Below are 20,197 nucleotides of genomic sequence, written 5' to 3'. Positions count from 1 at the left end.
TGTTCTCTACTGAAAGGAAAACAAAAGATCATTTTTTCAACCTCTTTTGCTTTTTTTCAAGACCAAATCAAGACCAAATTTACAGTCGTGCAACTGTAACTTCACAAAAAAAAGAGGAAATTACAAAATGTCAATGATTTTGTGGAGTATTTTTTAATTTTGAATGTTGAAACTGACTTTAGGGTTGAAGGAAAATTTTCAAGAACCCCTTTATCCCCTTTGATTGGAAGGGGCGGGGCCTTGAGCTCCAAAGCCCTCCAAAAAGTATGAAAACCAGTTACCAGCCACAGATCATGCTTCATTGATGTTTTTGACTAGTTCCTGGGCCCAAATTCATAAAGCTCATAAACAGAAAATACTTCTTGACAAATTTCTTTGCTAGGCAAAAATTGAGTGGGATACCAGTCATAACAATGTAACTTTTAATGTAATTGTAGCTGGTAACCTGTTTCTGTGTGAAGCATAACTTCCTCTCCTGCTGTTTTGAAACTGAGCCAAGATCCCTTCCATGCAAATTAAATAATTAAATTTCCATAACTGTATCCGACTCATATCACGTTTCCCCAAGTAGATGTCTATCATTGGTAGGTAGTGATTCAATGGTGTCCTCCGTATCGCTGAGTTTAAAGAGATTGAAGATGACTGGTATCCGTGCCAGGTTGGGGTTCTCCTGTTGTAGTTTCTGGAGCCACGTATGTAGCGTTTCTTGTGAGTTTTCGTTCGTCATGCACATTGCGAATACCGGGCCTTCTGCATGTGCTTGAGGAGCATCTGGGAAAAAGGAAACAGATTCAAGTCAAATTGGATATACAGGTGTTTATGAGAATTATTTTTAAAATGGATAATAATTCTAATCATATTAATCAATATTGTAATCATAATCATAATCATAATCATAACACAGCAAGATTCTAAGAAAGACCCATGTGATCTAAGGCTACGAATGGGACGTAGTCCAACTCGGGGGAGTTACCAGTGCAAAGGAAAATGTGATCTTACTTTTTGTAGAGTAGGCCAATTTTCTAATAATAATAATATTAATAATAATAATAATAATAATAGTAAAAATTGATTTGTAATGCGCCAGTTCCAGACAAAGCTGTTCAAAGGCGGATGACAATATACAATTAAAATATTAAACCATTAAAAATCACATTACACATTATGACAAAGAGAGGGGATCAAATCTATGAAGTTACAATATAAATAAACATTGCAATGTTTAAAATGCTGAGAACAACCAAGAAAACTAGACAAAGAAACAACCAAAATAAAAAGCTCAAAAGTGACCAATGCAACACAGATCAAAGGCGCAATGTACAATAACAAAGTAAACCATTTTAAAATCACATTACACATTAGAAACAAATACTGAAATAAGAACACCAAAGCAATGATGCTTTGTTCAACCCACAAATAAAAAACACATTACCAAAGTGATCTCAATCAGTACATGCAAAAAAAGAGATGTTATGAAAGAAAACAAACACACCAGCTCTTTCACAAAGGGACTTTTGCTTGGTGTACTTGGCACTTGCGCAGCACTGGCACTCTACGTGATACATTAAGGCCTAGACTTGTGAACAAGTCGTTAAATGTCTGCTGCAATGATAGCGTTCAGACGACTCTTTGTGATTCCTTGGACACTCGTGGTTGGCAGCCAGCAGCGTCGCGCGTGAGCAGTGATCTCGTGAGAGCAGTATTCGGTCGCTGAAACCTGAACCATAGTGCCACCACCATGACTCGACTATCTCAACGCGACAGACTTGTCCCATACATTAACGGTAACAATCACATCCTGTTCAATGGTCAACAAAGTTACATTCACACACTCAAAAATAAATCACATAGAACAAATAATATTCTTAAATGTCATCCTTGTCATACAAGGAAGAAATTACAAAGAATAAATAAAGAAAACAAACCAAGAATGTTGCACAGTTATTAGTAATTCACAGGGCAAGTTGAGAAATGGTGTTTACTAGCCAGTAGCACTTTTTACTAGACAATGCTCCCCGGGCTAGTGTTAAGGGCAAGCCCTGGTATGTACCAGGTCTCAAAACACCCCTTGGCACCCACTGCAATTGCTGTGGTGCCCTCTGCAAGGTCCCAATTCCTCACATAAGTGCACCTTACCATTTAAAGGTGAAGATCAAGACTTGATGTACAGTATACACATTCACAAACTAAGTCATTTGTTTACATTGCAATTAAAGACCTACCTTCCGTTTTCAATTCGTCCTCATCTACTGCAAACGGGTCACCTCTCAGCACAAAGTACGTCATTTTGGTGCTGCGGAGCCAGAGGTGGAAAGCACCCTCAACATAGAGTGGTCTTATTGGATTATGCTCAGCTAGGAGTTCTTGCTGCTCTGGACTCTGGATATTTGCAATGAAGTTGGGATTCTCTGATTCCGCTGAGCTGCCATTCAGCTGGAAGGGAAATCGGAAAGTTGATGCACAAAACAATTTTTTGTTTTCTTTTTCTTTTCAGTAGCTCTGATCTCCAAAGGCAGGGTATACTTTTGGTAAATGTCAAAGACAAGTATTACTCACCCGATATATCCCACCATATGCATAAAATACAAACCCGAGATCATTTGGGCTTAATGTGTTTACCCAAATCCCATGATCTATAGATGTGTTAAGAGCAATGTCCATTATTTTATACTTTTAGCTTTCTCAAGTCTTCCCTCTTCTTTTCCTTTCACTCATTCACGCATCGTACCGAACCTTCAATAGCTCATAACCTTGTTTTGGAAATTGCACCAAAAAAAAACTACAAAAACAAAATATCTATATTGCAAATTTCTTTAAAGTATTTCGACTTACATAAAACACTTTGAACTTTGCTTCATACTCAGCAATCCTCTTGAGACCGAGCTCAGACAACTTGACGGGATCATTGGGTATCTCCTTCGGCAGTGGGAAGGGATTGATATTGCGGAATTTGGGGAACCAGTACATCATGCGCTGGTACTTCTTGACCGGGTGGGCCCTCTTGCCGAAGACAGAGATGAGGATTTCCTTGGTCTCGTTGTTTGGAAGAACGGCTGAATACAACAAGAGAAAATATTGTAATTATTTTCTTTTTTTATAAATATTTTTTTATGAGAGATTGCTTAACATCACAAGGCTGGGCGACCACTTCAAGGTGAGCCCTACACTTAGCCTCTTTGGACTATTAACCCACATCAACTACCACCAGGGGCACTTTGCCACCTTCTCCTGGGCCTGAAACAGAGTAACCCTCTCCACCGTCCATTCTTAGGCTAGGAATGGGTATCATCCACTAGAAGCCTGAATGGTACAGCAGAACTTTTAACCAACAGTCACGGTTAAGTGCCTTGCTCAAGGGAAGAAGTGCCATGACCGGGATTCGAATACTCTGCTGCTGAAATCACCAGAGCTAGGGTCCAGTACACTAGACCACTCGACCATGACACGCCACACGCTGCGTTAATGCGCTTAGAAATGCCAGTATTAAAGATGCTGTATGTCAGATTTTTGGCCCCAAACATTAAAAAATAGATTTTTTTGAGTGAATGGTATTTCAAGTATCACCCGCTCTAACAAAAAAAAGTTTAACTTTTACTTTTAATGGTCAGAACCATGACAAAATTTTAAAGCGTTTCCTATAAAACACATAAGAATTGGTCACGTGATATATTGTCGGGATCCCGACAAAAACTAATTTTGAGCACTTTATTTCACTGCTACTAATAATTGGCGGACTTTTTCGAGCAATGGCTCAAATGAAAGCTTGTAACTTTCTCGACCCCCATCAAAATACCTACTGAATTTTAAATCAAAATGTTTGGGTCAAATCGGCCAAAAATCTGACATAGCATCTTTAAGTGCTATACAAATGTTATTGTTATTATTAATACTATAATTTTTATGAATGAAAGGTTTAGATTTTTGTGCTTACTGTTATCCTCCATCATTTGGAGCACCTTAATGGCACATATCTGTTGCTCAGGAAAGTGATTGTATATACTCTGGATGAGGTTCTCGGGGACGAACTTCCCTTTCGGGAACGTGTTGAGTACGGCGTTGTAAGCATCGACCTCCTTCTCCACTTTGAAGTCCTTCATGTGATGCAGGGCTGTCTCGATGAACTGGACGTGCCCCCGGCGTCGTTTGTCATACTCGGTGAATTTTGCCACAGCCTGAGATGGAGAAGTTTAGGTTGTAAGGTGACTTTTAAAGGAAACATTTTCGTTTGTAATGACTCTTAAAATTAAGGCCACTAAACACTTTTGCTAAGAAGCCTACATCAGTTATCAATACTATAAAGCATTTCGAGAAACACTTCACATCAACGTAAAGTTGTTATGTTAAATTCACATGTTAGTTTAATTGTATTCATTAACATTTATATAGGATTAAAACAATCGAACAGTTAAAAAACCCAAAGGTATACTTTGCCTTAAAAAAAAAATTAAAAAAATGTAAGTTCAAATACAATACATACATAATATATATAAAAAGCGCTTATTTAGAGATCTCAGCGATTTGCATCACAAATACATACATCAGGCAATATGAAACAGAACAAATGACAAAATATTTGGTTATGCAACGAGATGATTTTTGAAAAAAATTCTTGAAAATAGTGCTTCCCTAATATTCATATTCATTAATATCAGAAAACACCTATTTCTATAAAACAAAACCAACAATTTAATGTATAAGTATAAGCACGGTGTACGGGTGTACAGGCCTACAACAAAAATTCAAGAAGAAAAAAACAGAGATAAATGCAAGAAATCAAATTAAAATAATAACATTCACTTAGCAAAGGGAGTGAAATAGAAGCAAATCCAATATATGGGAAGCCTATTGATGAGACAAAACGCAAACAAATACATAGTTTAAAACAAACAAGAATTGACTTAAGGGGTGAGAACAAAGCAATAAGAACATTATGGTGGTCGGAAGAACATTCCACAAACGTGGCCCTGTAACAGAGAAGGAAATGGCACCAGACAAGTCGCTAGTTTGCTGGTTTAAAAAAAAAAAACAGCTTTCATGGTAAACTTTGTAGAAAGTTTTTCCTCACAAAGACTTTGGTCTAGTTTTTTTAAGCTGCAAATATATTGCAACTGTTTGCGCAAACGTTGTTGATCTTTGTAATGATTGGTGTGCACTATGCGATGTCAATATGGCGACGCCCTGAAACGAAGATGGCGTGTACCATACGTAAAGTTTGTTGAATTTTGTTTTTGCTGTATGTATATCCTCTTCTGATCATATTATCAACTTATAATTCAAATCTGCATTATCAACCATGGAATATACACGGTAAATATGTTTATGACAAAAATATAATACCGTTTGCTTATCCGCCATTTTAAAAACCACTCGCCGACACCTCAGAAGTATGTTCACGTAAGGTTGCCAACGTTTGCCAGCAATGGCAGCGCACAACTCGTTCCACTTGAAATTGTTGGCTAACGTGCGCAACTGTTGGCAACATTTGCGCGAGTGGAACGCACCCCATGTACATGTCCTTACATTTTGTGAAGGCACTTTATTTTATTACAAAAATCACAAATCTAAAATGTCACCTTCTTAAAAGTTTCTTTGTTTGCATCCTCTTGTCTTGCTTCATCAAAGAGATTTTTTGATAAGACGAGAGAACTCTTCTGCACTCTGCTGGGCTGGAATTCTGATTGTCTGTCGCCGGCACATCTTGGTTGACTTGTATGAAGCGGTGCAAGGGATCTGGTGTTACCCTAAAAATGGGGTGAACAAATTTAAAGATTAAAATTGTTTGAAATTTGTAATGGATGTCTAGTTGTTGATTTAAAATATTGCTAACTTACAATATATACTGATTAAAAAGTGACTGACATCCTACTTCACGCAATCGCCTCCACAGCCCCTCCTGGCCTTGGTGCCCCCTTGAAATGTTCAAATATAAATTTACAATTTTTACAAGGAGAAATCACCTTGATGACATAACCCACGTTATGTCTTTTCAAAAAAGAAGCACAAAACCTGCACAGACCCATTTATTTTGGAAACCTTATGTTTCACATGTTCTCTGAAAGAGTATCAAAATGCATTAAACACATTTTTCAACATGGCGTTAGAGACTTGTTATTTTTTTGTTGACATTCAAAAAGACTCTGTTTAAAGGCACTGGACACTATTTGAAACTACTCACAATAATTGCTAGCACAAAAACTTAATTGATACGAGCAATGAATAGCTGTTGGTAGTATAAAACATTGTGAGAAATGGCTCCCTCTAAAGTAACACAGTTTTTGAGAAATTATTATTATCATTTTTATTAGATTAGAGAAGCAATATTGCACTTAAATATTTGAATTTGATCTTGAGACCTCCGAATGAGATTTTAAGGTCTCAAAAACAAGCATCTGAAAGCACACAACTTGTGTGCGTGGGTGTTTCTTCTTCCATTAGTCTCTTTCAACTTAGACGCACAATTGAGCTCAAATTTTCACAGGTTTGTTATTTTATGCCATGTTGAGATACACCGAGTGGGAACACTGGTCTTTGACAAATACCAAAAGTGTCTAGTAGTTTTAAAGGCACTATTGGTAATTGTCAAAGACTAGCCTTCACAGTTGGTAATATGCATAAAATAACTAACCTGTGAAAATGTGAGCTCAATCGGTCATCGAAGTTGCGAGATAATAATGAAAGAAAAAAACACCATTGTCACACGAAGCTGTGTGCGTTTAGATGGCTGATTTCGAGACCTCAAGTTCTAAATATGAGGTCTCGAAATCAAATTCGTGGAAAATTACTTATTTCTCAAAAACTATGGCACTTCAGAGAGAGCCGTTTCTCACAATGTTTTATACCATCAACCTCTCCCCATTACTCGTCACCAGGAAAGGTTTTATGCTAATAATTATTTTGAGTAATTACCAATAGAGTCCACTGCCTTTAATGGTGGATGAAAATTGAGTGCATCACAAACTAAATTTGACCTTGGGCCACTTTTAAAAACAATTTTCATTCAAAGATATGTGAACATTCTTGAAGCAAACTACTGCGAGTGTGAGGTAGGGGACTCACTTTATTTAGCTAAGATGTTTTAATTTTTCCTTACCAAAAGCTTTGTGATTTGGAGCAATGATGGTGCGGTAAGTAAAGAAGAATGAGGTAGACCTCTGGAAGAAATGCTGTAAAGAGCTCTCGAGCAAAATTTAATGGTTGCCATCATCTGTTGTAAATTAAAAAAGAAAACGAAACACATAAAATAAATAAAAGCTTTTAATTGTTTTTTGTTTAGGTGATCCTCCCCCGTCAAGGGAACTCGGCTACCTCCCTCGGCAAACTCCCTCGACAAACTCCCTCGGCAAACTCCTGTCTTTGGACATCTGTTGAGTTGTCTGAACCGTCAAGTTTTCTTCGACTTAGTGTTGAGTTGTCCGAATCGTTGAACTTGCCTCATGTCTCGTGAGTTATCGATTGTGTATTCATATCTTTTCATCATTTTGACTAAGTGTGTGTGTCACTGCGTGATTTAATTGAATGGACCCATTGTACACGCTGGAATATTTGGATAACTTTCCGTATTGCGCCACCACTTTTGCACTCATTTTACAAAACAAAAAAGGATATCTCATAAATTTGAAAAAGTGGTGGCGCCATACGGAAACTTTTCCGCATATATTTTACTGTGATACAAATGCGTTATTTCTTTCAATTCATATGAAATCCTAAATTAAAAAAATGTTCCATAAAAAACAGTATTGAGTGCTGACCATAGAGTTAAATATAACTCTATGTTATAATGGTGCTGACATACATAAATCCGTCTATTTCCGACACTGGGTTTTATATTGTGTCCTAAAAGACTCCTTCCTAATCCTAACACATTCAAAACGTACAGAAAATTGTGTTTTATCTACTGAACAAACACGTCTTGGAAATTTCACTTATTTAATAGTATTTGTATTTCACTTACACTTAATAAAAACGACGTATTGTGCCTCTGACAAGTTCCGCCGGCAACTTTTTAACTAAACGATGGACGTCGCCATCTTGAAATTATTTTTCAGAGGTCGCAGGTTATCGGGAATTCCTGTATGCAAATTCAATGAAGTCACTCGCAGGTTGCTAAGATGCAATGCGGTTATAACAAACCTAGATTTCCTATTTGTGTCAAATTTGACAAAACGCCCAAGGATATACCAGTGATTTAATACAAAATGGTTTGAAAAGTGTTAATGGGCATGATTTTATTGTTAACCTTTGGTATTTAAGTGTGAAAAACTTATTTCAACGTTGCGGAGTGATATTTTCAGGAGCCTTCCCCGTTGCTAACGGAATCCCAGACTCGGTTTGTGTACACATGTGTGAGTGTGTTTGCCTGCGGCGCAGCGATTGCTATGTGCTTTTGATCAATAAACACGTCTACACACACAGCTGCAGGTACAACATCTTTCTGCGAGAAAAGGCACAGTAACTTGTTGTCAACATGTTAAAATAGTTAGATTTCCGTTAATTTCCACTTGATCTCGACGTTACGAAGGCAAGATGTCCAGTGGATCCGTTAGTCTTCTTGAGCTGGTGGACTTGTCACTTGGAACACCGGAAATCGTAAATTACAAGGGTTTACGAACGGTCCTGATTGCGATTGTCGAGAACTTGAAACTCAGCGATGTGCGCGCCGACATCAAGGAGGCCGACCGGGCGGAGCTGCTTGCGGCCGCTGCTGCTGCTTCCCCGTCCGGGTCGGACAGGGGGAGTGTGGAAAGCAAAAGTAATTTAATTCGGCTTCACAGTGCGGACTCTTCCAAGGAGGTACACGATTTGGAGAAGAAAGTGTCTCGGTTAGAATCACAAATTGAGGCCCTGAATTCGCTGCCGTCAAATGAGAATTTGAGGGCCCGTTCTACGGAAGGAATTAAACCGATGTCGGAGATGTGGCAACTGATGCAACTGCAGAAGAAGGCACTGGCAAACGAGGAAGGTGTATCAAAGGTGAAAATTCTGCTTAATTTTATGAAAATAATATTAAACGTCAAGATCGTGTCTTTCTTAAATGGAGAAATTGTTGGATGTATTGTTGATTTTGATTGGAGAAAAGTTGGAAGAGGGGGCGTGGTGATGGATGGGACTCTTTGAACATCTTGTGAACTTCTTTTAAACTTCTCGAGAAGATGTAAATCTTCTCAAAATGTTAAAAAGTTTTAAATTTTATTTTAAGGTTTATGATTGGTGATGTTTATAGTGTTTACATAATTGTTTCTTAATCTTATTTAATGAAAAAAATCAGAGAATTGGAATTGACTTGTAGTAGGCTAGTAGTAATAACGAATATGGAGCGTACACTAGTGAAAGTGCACAATTCTGAATATCACATTAGGAACAAAATGTAACATCGACTGCCACTTTTTTATTCAATGACCAAAACATAAATTAAGTATGTATCATCATTACCAAGAAAAGATTACACTTGTGGTCATAATGATTGAAAAGTGTTGGTCGGATTTCAAATTGCAGAAATAAGGTAGACCTATCTTGCTACGCCAGTGAAAATGTGAATTACCGAGATTTACCAAATAAGTTTATATCTGCAATGAAATAATCACAATAAAAGAAAAATTAGCAGTTGGATTTGAGAAAAACCCAGGAATTATTTTAATGCTATTTAAATGTGAAAATTTCTATAATTTAAAAAAGGGATAATAATTTCCATTGACCACCCCTTTTCTTTCACCTTAAATATTAAAGAAAAATATGCAGATGATCATGATATCATTTTGGGTCACAAAGAGAATAAAAAAGTGTCTGTCAGATTTGGCATCTGTAAAAAGATTTGTAAAGATTTGAAATTTTTCTAGAGACGTATTAAGAAATCGTTTGTATCACAGTAACCAATACAATCCCATTTAATAACAAAACTGTGCACAAACATTTATAACGACAATTATTGAAACTGTATTAACAAAAACTGAAAGTGGCATAAAGAAATGTGGATGTAAAACAAAAAAGATAAAACTTAAAGGCAGTGGACACTATGGTAATTACTCAAAATAATTATCAGCATAAAACCTTACTTAGTAACGAGTAATGGGGAAAGGTTGGTAGTACATGTATAGAGCATTGTGAGAAACGGCTCCCTCTAAAGTGGATTAGTTTTCAAGAAAGAAGTAGTTTTCCACGAATTTGATTTCGAGACCTCAGATTTAGAACTTGATGTCTCGAAATCAAGCATCTGAAAGCACACAACTTCGTGTGACAAGGGTGTTTGTTATTTCATTCATATCTCGCAACTTTGACGACCAATTGAGCTCAAATTTTCACAGGTTTGTTGTTTTATGCATATATTGAGATACACCAAGTGAGACGACTGGTCTTTGACAATTACCAATAGTGTAGAAAGTTTTCATCTTTTCATATATATGGTTATCACACCAAATTATCTCCACCGATGACTTTCAACTATGCTGGTTCAAATTCAGTTTACACAATTATAATTTAAACAACCATATTTACTTTTTAATTGAATGTGACCCCCTTAGCTTGAACACTTCAAAACGGTGTGACCATGTAGTCCCTCACACAAACTGTGGCCAGTTTAGTGACGCTGAATGTCAATATTGATAAGGCATAAAATATTCATGTTCGATCTTCTATTATCGTGTTTGTCTTCCCCCACCCTGAAGGCCACATTACACAAGGAAACACCTGTAAGTACAGCGAATCAGGTTGTTTACAGTTGGGTGGCTTGTTTATATCTCAGATGAATACATGATCTAGATACATGAACATCCGTAATCAATACTTTGTCAATAAAGACAGCATTATGTGGTAACCAAAGAGAAACTTATGTAATTTGAAGTAAATGGCAATACAACTTAAAAGTTGTATTGCCTCATTTCTAGTACATTTTAAAGTCAACCAATGATTTGGTGTTTTGATCCCCTCCAAACAAACAAACAAACATCTGTCTAATAATAATAATAATAACAATAATAATGGACACTTAATAAAGCGCCAGTATCCACCGCAAGCGGCGCTCATGGCGCTACTCTACAAAGGAACAACAAGCAATTAAATAAGAAAACAACAAAAATAAGAAAATACACTTAACAAAAAGCTTCTCCATGAAAATGAGTTTTTAAACTGTTCTTGAATGTGTTGCTTTCAAAATCTAGGCTAAACAAAACAAAACTAAAACACCCCTCAACAAACAAACTTCTTGTGGCAACTTAAAATTCCAACAAGTTCTTGAAAAATCTTCACACATCATACAAAAATCAAAGGGTAAAAGTGACAAAAGATTTATAACTAGTTTATAACACTTTTTTTTCAATTAAATTGCAAATGATTTAACATTTTTAAATAAAAACTAATATGTCTCCTTAAATATCAAGGTCACTGGGACTGGCCAAATTACCTCTTTTTAACAGGAGCAGCAAAAAAAAGAAAAAAAAAGAAATGAGATTCAGCAATTCAGAACGTCTCTTTATATGAACATTGACTGTAATGATCTTGTTTGAAAGATGTAAAACATTTTTCTCATGAACACTCCTTTCTCTCTTAGTACTCAGCTTGGTTGGCCAGTGTTTTGCTTTTGAATTTTAGAATTTATAGGCCTATCCAGTCAAAAAACATCTTCAGTTCGTCATTGAGTTAATTATGATTAGTTCACCAGTTGTCATTGACTTGTTTCCATAGCAACAAGAAAACTGACCTGTCTTATCATTAAACAAGGACACTTTTGGTTTCATCCATTTAAATCCCCACACAGCCCTTTTATCTTAAGTATTGGGTGTTTACTGTTAGATTTGTATTGTTAGATTTAAGGTTTCAGTAATCTTGTTTTCTCTTCAGATCTACACTAAGCCAGCTTTAAGATAATCCTTTTATCCAACTTATTACAGCTCTACCTATGCTTTTTATCTGAGTTAATCCTTTAAGCCATGCATCATCATTATAGTCCAATGTGTTAACAGAAACCTGAACATCACTCCAACAAGAATAAGTGTCGGGAATTGGTAGAATTTTTTTCAATTTTTTAAAGGGGCCTCATCCCCAAGTCAAATACTCTTTTAAAACTGAGTGTGCGGCAGGTGCGAACGAAATCATAGCTGTTATAAGAGTTTTTGATAAAAATAAGCTTTTGCAAACTACTTACTAATCAGAAAGAAATATGCCTCGGGCTCAAAATCAAAAACTTACTTGGTAGCGAGCAATGGAGAGCTGTTCATATTATAAAACGTTGTGATATAATGGCTCCCTCTGATGTAACGTAGTTAGTTTGGAGAGAAGAGGTAATTTGTCAGTCAAGTATTAAAAGACTTCAGGCCTGACGTACAAAAGTTTGTGCAACAAGGTTTTTTTTCTTCCTTCATTATTCTCTTGCAAATTCGATGACCAATTAATTCAAAATTTTCACTGGTTGTTATTTTAATGCATTGTTAAAAGTGAGAATACTGGTCTTTGAAAGGAATCCAAAAATGCAAATAAATTGCCTCATGGTTCGACCTAGCAAGGTGTTCATACCCACTGTACTTTAATACAGTTCAAATTGCAATAAAAAACTCTGCATTAATTCAATTATTTATGCAGAATTTAAATTGTCTCTGACTTCATATTAACAATTTCTCTGCACCCAGAGATAAATCATTCGGCCCTGACATTTACAACAAATCCCTCTCTAACATTGGCAGAGGAACAGAGAAGGCGTTCATAATTCCCTCCCCCACCTGTATCCGGAATTACATCCTGTTCATAATACAGTCAGCTGAAATAGTACTGCCACTCCAGGCATGCACTGTGTACACATTTTGTTAAAGATAGCGTCGTGCTTCGCCAATGAACCCAAAAGAAATTGTGTATTATCCAAAAGGGATTGGTAGTAAAGCATCCTGTGAAATTATTTCGTCTGATGTACCCTACTGTTGATAAGAAATCAATAAATCTACTGGGAATTTTCCAGGATGGTCAGTTGAATGCTTTCTTTATGAAATAATTAACCAAGGCAGTTTTTTTTGGCTGTTTTCTTGAAGTAGTCATTGCATTCTCAAGAAGACGGTCAGAGCATATTTTAAATTATTATTTCCCACCAAGAATCTATAGCCTTAAGTCTTTGTCTTTCAGAGATGACTTTTATTGTATCTTTGGTGGCTTTTTTTGCATATAAATCAGCATTGTTAGTTGTCTAGTTGTTATGACACTGCTCTAGAATTGCAGTGGTCTTGAGTTCGAATCCCACCCGAGTAATATGCCTGTTTTTTCTTCTTTACAGAACTCAGTAAAGTACTGAGTATTAGGTGCTAACACACATGGGTAAAACCAAAGTGAATAATATTCTTTATCCCCGATGCAAATTTAACATTAAATCAGCATTACATTGCCAAAAAAACAAAAACGATAACCTCGCTTAAAATGATTACTGTCAAAAAACTACTATCCTCAATCAATCAGTACATCCTGTGCGGACTTTGCGTTGGAAGAAATATACGTATGAAAAACCTTTATCACACAGTATCACACCTGATACTTCATGGAGGCAATGACGATGATTTCCCCAATGCCCCTTGTTGCCTTGGTCCCCTTGAAAAGTTATCACCTAATTGGAAGTCTTAGTTTTTGATGAATGACATGCACTTAAATGAGGGTTAACTGTTTTAAGAAGAAAAACAATTTAAATTGTTATATGGGAGATAAGTTTTTGATAAATGATTTAATCATGAAGGTGAAACGAAGTAATAAAAAAAAAATAAAAAAAAATCTTTTAGATGAAATTATAAAATATTTATAATACGTAGAAGACCTGTCCACAGATCTTTTGAGATTTTAAATTGATTTTTTTTTAGAGTGAAAATGATTGATTAAAATGCTCCATCTCGAAATCAATTCCTTAGTCCGGATATTAATGATGCAAAAATGTCATTTATATGCAACATCGTGATTTCCTTGGAGGGGGATGGTCAAAGTGTCAAAAAAAATTTTTTAAAAAAATAAATAAATAATAATAATTAAGTATTTGAAGTTGAATTAAGTATTTTTTCATTCTTGAAGTACCACTTTAATATTGCCTCAATAAAATAATTAACTTCTTTAGTAAAAATGAGCAGGATGCCAGTCAAAAATGGAACACGTGACGTAAATATATTGGTATTTTAGCTAAATTTAAGATGGCAGGCATAGTTTTTTGTGCTATGCTACTTTTTGTTCTTCTAGAGCATTATAAAATTGGGTCCGGGTCAATCACTGAACTGATAAACTTAGCTCAAGCTCACTACTATTATTTTTCAACTACAATTCCCACTTGAAGTACAAACCTGCCTTGTTAAGAGTCCATTATTTCATTCAATATTCAGTCCACTGCAGCTAATATAAACAAACTCAATCAATTAATAAGTCTAACAACACACAATACAGCGAAGTAATGATTAAATGACTTAATATTTAACTAACTTGACACCTTGTTTGTAGTAGCTGCCCCTGCGAGCTCAGGTATCATGTACTTGACTTGATTCAAATTGTGTTTTAGTAACCTAAAACTAGGTGATTTACCCAGTAAACTACAAGTTAAGATTGATTCTTTTGTTCTTTGGTACAAGGGTCTTTTTCTTTTAATGGAGTCTGACCTGAAATAAATGTGACTGACAATCAAGACTTTAGAAACTAACAATAATGTGATAGGTTAGTCCAATGCCACTTAGTGTTTATAAATAGGTTCTAGATTAAATATTTATGACTTTACCTGGAACCTCCTTCACAATAGGTTCTTTTGTCTGATCACATTAAAGGCACTGGATAGTATTTACTAAAAATAATTGTGGCATAAAAACGTACTTGGTAACAAGCAGTGAAGAACTGTTGATTATAGTATAAAACATTGTGAGAAATGGCTCCCTCTGAAGTAATGTAGTTTTCGAGGAAGAAGTAATTTTCCACTAAAATATTTGTATTTGATTTCACGAGGTGTCAAAATCAAGCATCTGAAAGCACACATGACACAACTTCATGTGACAAAGGTGTTTTTTTCTTCCATTATTATCTCACAACTTCGACGACCAATTGAGCTCAAATGTTCACAGGTTTGTTATTTTATGCATGATACACCAAGTTAGAAGACTGATCTTTTGACAATAACCAAAGGTGTCCAGTATCTTTAAATCAAAAGTAAGAACTTTGTAATTAAAACTCAAAGAAAGTGTGGTGAGGTACGTATATTTTGGATTTTGATTAAAGGAACTTGGTATACATTTGGAAGTTGCTTCAAAAAGTATTGGCCATGAAAACTTACTTGGTAAGATTACTTGAGCTGTTGATAATGTATAACATTTTGAGAAAACAGTCTCTTTCTTATGGAGAGGTTTTAGAGAGAGGGATTCAAAAATACTTGAAATCAGAGAAGCGTTTCTGCATGAAGCAGTTCTCAGATTGTGTATTCAAATTAGCGGATTATTCTTCCAGCGTGGGCATAACCACTTTAAATAGACCTACATGTAAACAGCAATATCTCTAAAATGATAGACCATCTTTTGAAATGAAAATTGTACGAGTGAGATTATGATGTATGCAATCAAATGGTAAAAAAAAGGTATACTTTGTCTTAAATATGCTATGTCAGATTTTTGGCCCCAAACATTAAAAAATAGATTTTTTTGAGTGAATGGTATTTCAAAGAGTATCACCCGCTCTAACGAAAACAAGTTTAACTTTTACTTTTAATGGTCAGGAACCATGACACAAATTTAAAACGTTTCTTATAAAACACATAAGAATTGGTCACGTGATATATTGTCGGGATCCCGACAAAAACTTATTTTGAGCTATTTATTTCACTCCTACTAATAATTGGCGGACTTTTTTGAGCAATGGATCAAATGAAAGCTTGTAACTTTCTCGACCCCCATCAAAATACCTTTGTAAAATTTTGGGGTCAAATCGGCCAAAAGTCTGACATAGCACCTTTAAAAAAACACTTAAGTTTTTTTCCAGCAAAGATTCCTAGAAACTCTGTCATGGTCAATTTCATTTCCTGTTGGTTATTAATAGAAGCTTCTTATTACAGCGCGCATATTTTTCACTCAATGACGCCCCAAGGCGCTGAAACATTCAGTGTTTTCCTGTGAGGTATGTGGGACTAGGTTTTAATTATGAGATCTACTCCTTTTACCTCAAACCATGTTATGGTTTACAATGTGTTACCGTGATTTTTGTTCATGACAACTTATGTATTTTTGTATTTCTTTTGTATACAGTTAATGAGTATGGTTGAAGATCTTCTCGGAGATTTGTCAGCCCTAAAAGAAAAAGTCAATGGCTTCGGAGGAGAAGTTTCAAACTTAAACGACAGGCTAAGCAAGGTAAAGTATAATATAATTTGGAAATATGTTGACCTAAGAAATCAACTTGTGTTCAATGTTTGGGTATTTTTTTATATAAATATTCATATTTTCTTATTATTAAAAAAAGTGGATTATCACAGATTGCTCCAAGCTTAGAAGTTACTTTGATCCAAAAGAAATTGACTTCTTGCTTACTTGTGTTTTTTTTTTAAAGAGTAGTATTGGAAGCATAATTATTTGAAATCACCTTAATTGTTACCACTCCCAAAGAATATTGGAAATTCTTTGTTCAGTCAAACTAACAATCCCTCTTTGAAAACAGAGCTGCAAAATCTCTCTGAAAATAAACTAATCTTTCCATGTTCTGATGGATAACTTCGACAATCTCCCTGATTATTCAAACTTTGTTCCTGTTATGTTGTACAAAATCTCCCTGATTGCAAGATGCAAATGTTGGCAGCTCTGGTTATATACAAGCATCTGTCAAGAAACAAACCTCTTTAAAGGCAGTGGACACTATTGGTAACTACTCAAAATAATTATCATCATAAATCCTTTCTTGACTACGAGTAATGGGGAGAGGTTGATATAAAACATTGTGAGAAACAGCTCCCTATGAAGTGACATAGTTTTTGAGAAGGAAGTCATTTTCAACGAATTTGATTTCGAGACCTCAAGTTTTTGAGGTCTCGAAATCAAGCATCAGAAAGCACACAACTTCGTATGACAAGGGTGTTTTTTTTCTTTCAATATTATCTCACAAATTCGACGACCAATTGAGCTCAAATTTTCACAGGTTTGTTATTTTATGCATATGTTGAGATACACCAAGTTGGAAGACTAGTCTTTGACAATTACCAATAGTGTCCACTGTTTTTAAAAATTATCCACTTACAAGTAATTACTTTTGAGGTTATTTAATTTTCAACCCCATAACAAAAATCTCCAGCATGCCGTGCTGGTCGAAATCAATATTGTATGGAAAACTCATTACTGCCTCGTTAAGGGTTGACGCACACGTAGGTTTGTATTGTGTTGCTAATGACATTTTAACTGTTGGTTTAATTGGTTGACTTTTTCAGGTGATTTCTAATGAAGACAGAATCAATGAGAGGTTACAGAAGCTAGAGAACTCAACGGCGAACAAAGATAAAATGGATGAACTCCAGAAATTAATGGTAATAAATCATTTGAAACAAACTTGTGATGTCGTCTATGGCCCTTTTTGAGTCCACAGCTTTGGCTTTGGATTCCGCTTAAGGCTCTGTTCTCTGGTCTTAATCCCTGAATGTAACTAGCACTGGTATTGTCAAAACAACTAAGGGGCCTAGCTAGCCTGAGCCGAAGCCGAAAACTGTGGATTCGAAAGGGCCTTTTTTTAAAAGACAAACTGATTGGAGTAGGACTTAAATGTATGACCTCTGGATTAACAGGCCGTTGCTGTACCAACTAAGCTTTGTCTCAAGTTTTCCTCCCAACTGCAATTTCTTCATCATCTTCTCTTCTCATTTGGCTCTTGTTAGAGCGTTGAGGATATTTATATCTTTGTTTGAGGTTGCAATCAGAAGCCACTCAACCAGTAAATGCCATATAGCCAGAGATTACACCCAAGTTTTTTTTACAACCTCAAGAAGCTAAAGCATGGGAAAACATTGAAGATGAAGTTTTAATGAAACAAATGAACTGAATGGTTATCAATACAATAATAGTTTTTTCATAAAATAATCCTCCAGAGAAATTTATCCATTCTTAAAATAATCCCAAAGTTGAAGAAAAATGCATCATTTTGAGATCCTCAAATTTACCATCACTTATAAGAATAAGCCCAATATGAACGAACATAAAATCCCTATAAGAATTTAACCCCCCCCCCCTAAAATAGGACAAAAGAAATTGATGACGATTTGCAGATCTGTTGTCAAGGATCCAAATGAAGGGGGGGGGGGGGTCTGCAACACCATAGATTGTAGCTAAACCATTTTTTTCCATGGACCAGATTTTCTTGTTAAAATTATTATAAAATGCAAGAACCAAAATTTAGAAAATTCTACATAGTTAAAACAAATATAAACTCTTGTAAAATAAATATTCTATGCCAAAAGTCACCTTTATCTTAAAAAAAAGTACAAAGAGCAGATACAAAAACATATTTAAAATTAATATAGACTAATAATAATAGACTGTTCTACAGGATCAAACTTGAATCAAATTTGAGTAGCCAAGTCACAGGTGGCAGTTTTTACAGGTAATTTGACGGAACAAACTCCACTGCATTCGCAATCAACACTTTTGGTCCCATGAGGGGAATTTTTTTCGTATAATCTTACTGTCTGCTGTCGCGGAGAGAATATTATGAACGTTTAATGGACTTGCTTCTTTGAGGTTGCCAGGAACTGTAAATTGCCCCGATGGCTATTTCACACGAGACAATTTACAGGTAACCAGCTCATGGCAGTCTCGAGGATATAAAGCATTCAAATTTCAAGGCATAGGCCTACTTGTGTGGATCATTATATTCTACTTTTAAATTATCTATCTTACCATTTGCATTTCATAACAAACGGTTCCAAACGCTCGAACGATCCAAGGCAACGTGTTTCCTTAAAGAAATAGTTAATGGCCTATGCCTATGGGAAACTTTTGAAGGGGCACCAATGCCAAGACTGTGGCGACAGAGGCAATGGCCATGGTCCTCCACCTCTGTGTAATTCCAGGCAGGAACATGCTTGTCAAAAATTAAAAATCATTGACCAAGAAGAAATATGAAGAAGAAAAAAAATTCAATATCAATTAAGTAGGTAGCCTATAAGATCACTTTATTGCTTATGTTAATTCTCACATCTTTTTGTTTGTAAATTTCAGAATGATTTGAACAACAGGATCAACAATCTACCACCCCTTGATCTCCTGGTGACGTGGCCGGCCATGGAAGATGCCCTGAAGGGGGTATACAGGGAGCCCATAGCGGTGTATGACCACGCTATGCAGACTCTCACAATGACTGAGGTCAGAACACAAATAATAATAGTCATAGTAACAACAACGAACATTAATGCAGAGCTACCAATTCTCTCTGATTCTGCAGAAAGTTCCTTGAAAATAAACTAATATTTTCATGTTCTCATGAACTTACTTGAAAATCTCCCTGTTTATGAAACTTTGTACCCATTATGTTGACTGTAATTCTAAATGTCTCCCCTAACGTTGTGCAAATTCTTCCTGATTGCAAGATGCAAATGTTGTAAGCTCATGTTGCGCTGGTTTATGCGCATGAACATTAATGCCCTGGTCACTGGGCTGTTCAACCTTCATAAACTGAAATCAAGAGAGTAAAAAAATGCCATAATTAATTTTTTTTAATGTTTCTCTTTTCTTTTCGTTCCAGACATCTAATGTACAGACAATGCCAACAAAAAGCTCATACTCCCAAACAAGGGTAAGTTAGTTGTGCCAATTTGCCATAGGAGTGGCACATTGTGCAATTCATATTCATAGACAAGTGGGAGAGATTGGCTGTTGCCAGCTTGGTGTTCATATCCCCTTGTGGGAGTTTGCTAGGTTTCCTTGACTGGAAGATCATCCAAATAAACAAATAAACAAGCAAGTACTTCACATAACTAGTTGGGTGTGGCATGGTTGGCTTGTGCGTAAAGCGCTAGCATCTCACCAAGGTGACCCCGGTTCGATTCCCGGCCAGGGCCATATGTGAGTTGAGTTGTGCATTGGTTCTCTGCTGTGCCACGAGGATTTTCCAGACCATCCGGTTTTCCTCCCTCGGGAAAAATCAAACACTTTCGATCTTGGCTGTGCTCAGTGGTCATAATGGGTTGATGTGGCTGGCAGCCAAAGCGAACCTTGCATGCCTGCTTCTCGAACACGCTGTAGCCGCGTCA

General features: G+C 36.1%; 2 protein-coding genes across 4 annotated transcripts in view; one reads left to right on the top strand and one right to left on the bottom strand.

The window, feature by feature from the left end:
- Positions 1 to 536: 536 nt before the first annotated feature.
- LOC117292634 (evolutionarily conserved signaling intermediate in Toll pathway, mitochondrial-like) lies at positions 537 to 8,038 on the bottom strand. The gene is made up of 7 exons (XM_033774761.1): positions 7,952 to 8,038; positions 7,091 to 7,204; positions 5,574 to 5,741; positions 3,932 to 4,172; positions 2,833 to 3,053; positions 2,223 to 2,433; positions 537 to 771 (listed from the first exon to the last, which is right to left on the bottom strand). The coding sequence occupies exons 2-7, from the start codon at positions 7,202 to 7,204 to the stop codon at positions 554 to 556; spliced, it is 1,173 nt and encodes a 390-aa protein (XP_033630652.1). The 5' UTR covers positions 7,952 to 8,038; the 3' UTR covers positions 537 to 553.
- Positions 8,039 to 8,433: 395 nt separating this feature from the next.
- Positions 8,434 to 20,197, top strand: part of LOC117292843 (glutamine-rich protein 2-like) — a 31,325-nt gene continuing 19,561 nt past the window's right edge. For all 3 annotated transcript variants that reach the window (XM_033775013.1, XM_033775012.1, XM_033775011.1), the window contains exons 1-5: positions 8,434 to 8,970; positions 16,218 to 16,322; positions 17,387 to 17,482; positions 19,167 to 19,310; positions 19,690 to 19,740. In XM_033775013.1, coding sequence (XP_033630904.1) covers positions 8,524 to 8,970; positions 16,218 to 16,322; positions 17,387 to 17,482; positions 19,167 to 19,310; positions 19,690 to 19,740 — 843 coding nt within the window. In that variant the 5' untranslated portion in view covers positions 8,434 to 8,523. The remainder of the gene's footprint in view (positions 8,971 to 16,217; positions 16,323 to 17,386; positions 17,483 to 19,166; positions 19,311 to 19,689; positions 19,741 to 20,197) is intronic.

Source organism: Asterias rubens, chromosome 7 (genome assembly GCF_902459465.1).
Source record: "Asterias rubens chromosome 7, eAstRub1.3, whole genome shotgun sequence".
Taxonomy (NCBI): Eukaryota; Metazoa; Echinodermata; class Asteroidea; order Forcipulatida; family Asteriidae; genus Asterias; species Asterias rubens.
This window is presented reverse-complemented; position numbering and strand designations above follow the sequence as displayed.

Excerpts from the sequence above, each read along its gene's own strand:
- LOC117292634 (XM_033774761.1), bottom strand. The coding sequence starts at position 7,204 with ATGATGGCAACCATTAAATTTTGCTCGAGAGCTCTTTACAGCATTTCT. Across the intron at positions 3,054-3,931 it reads CCAAATGATGGAGGATAACA|CCGTTCTTCCAAACAACGAG; the intron begins GTAAGCACAAAA and ends TGTTGTATTCAG. Across the intron at positions 772-2,222 it reads GGACGAATTGAAAACGGAAG|ATGCTCCTCAAGCACATGCA; the intron begins GTAGGTCTTTAA and ends CCTTTTTCCCAG.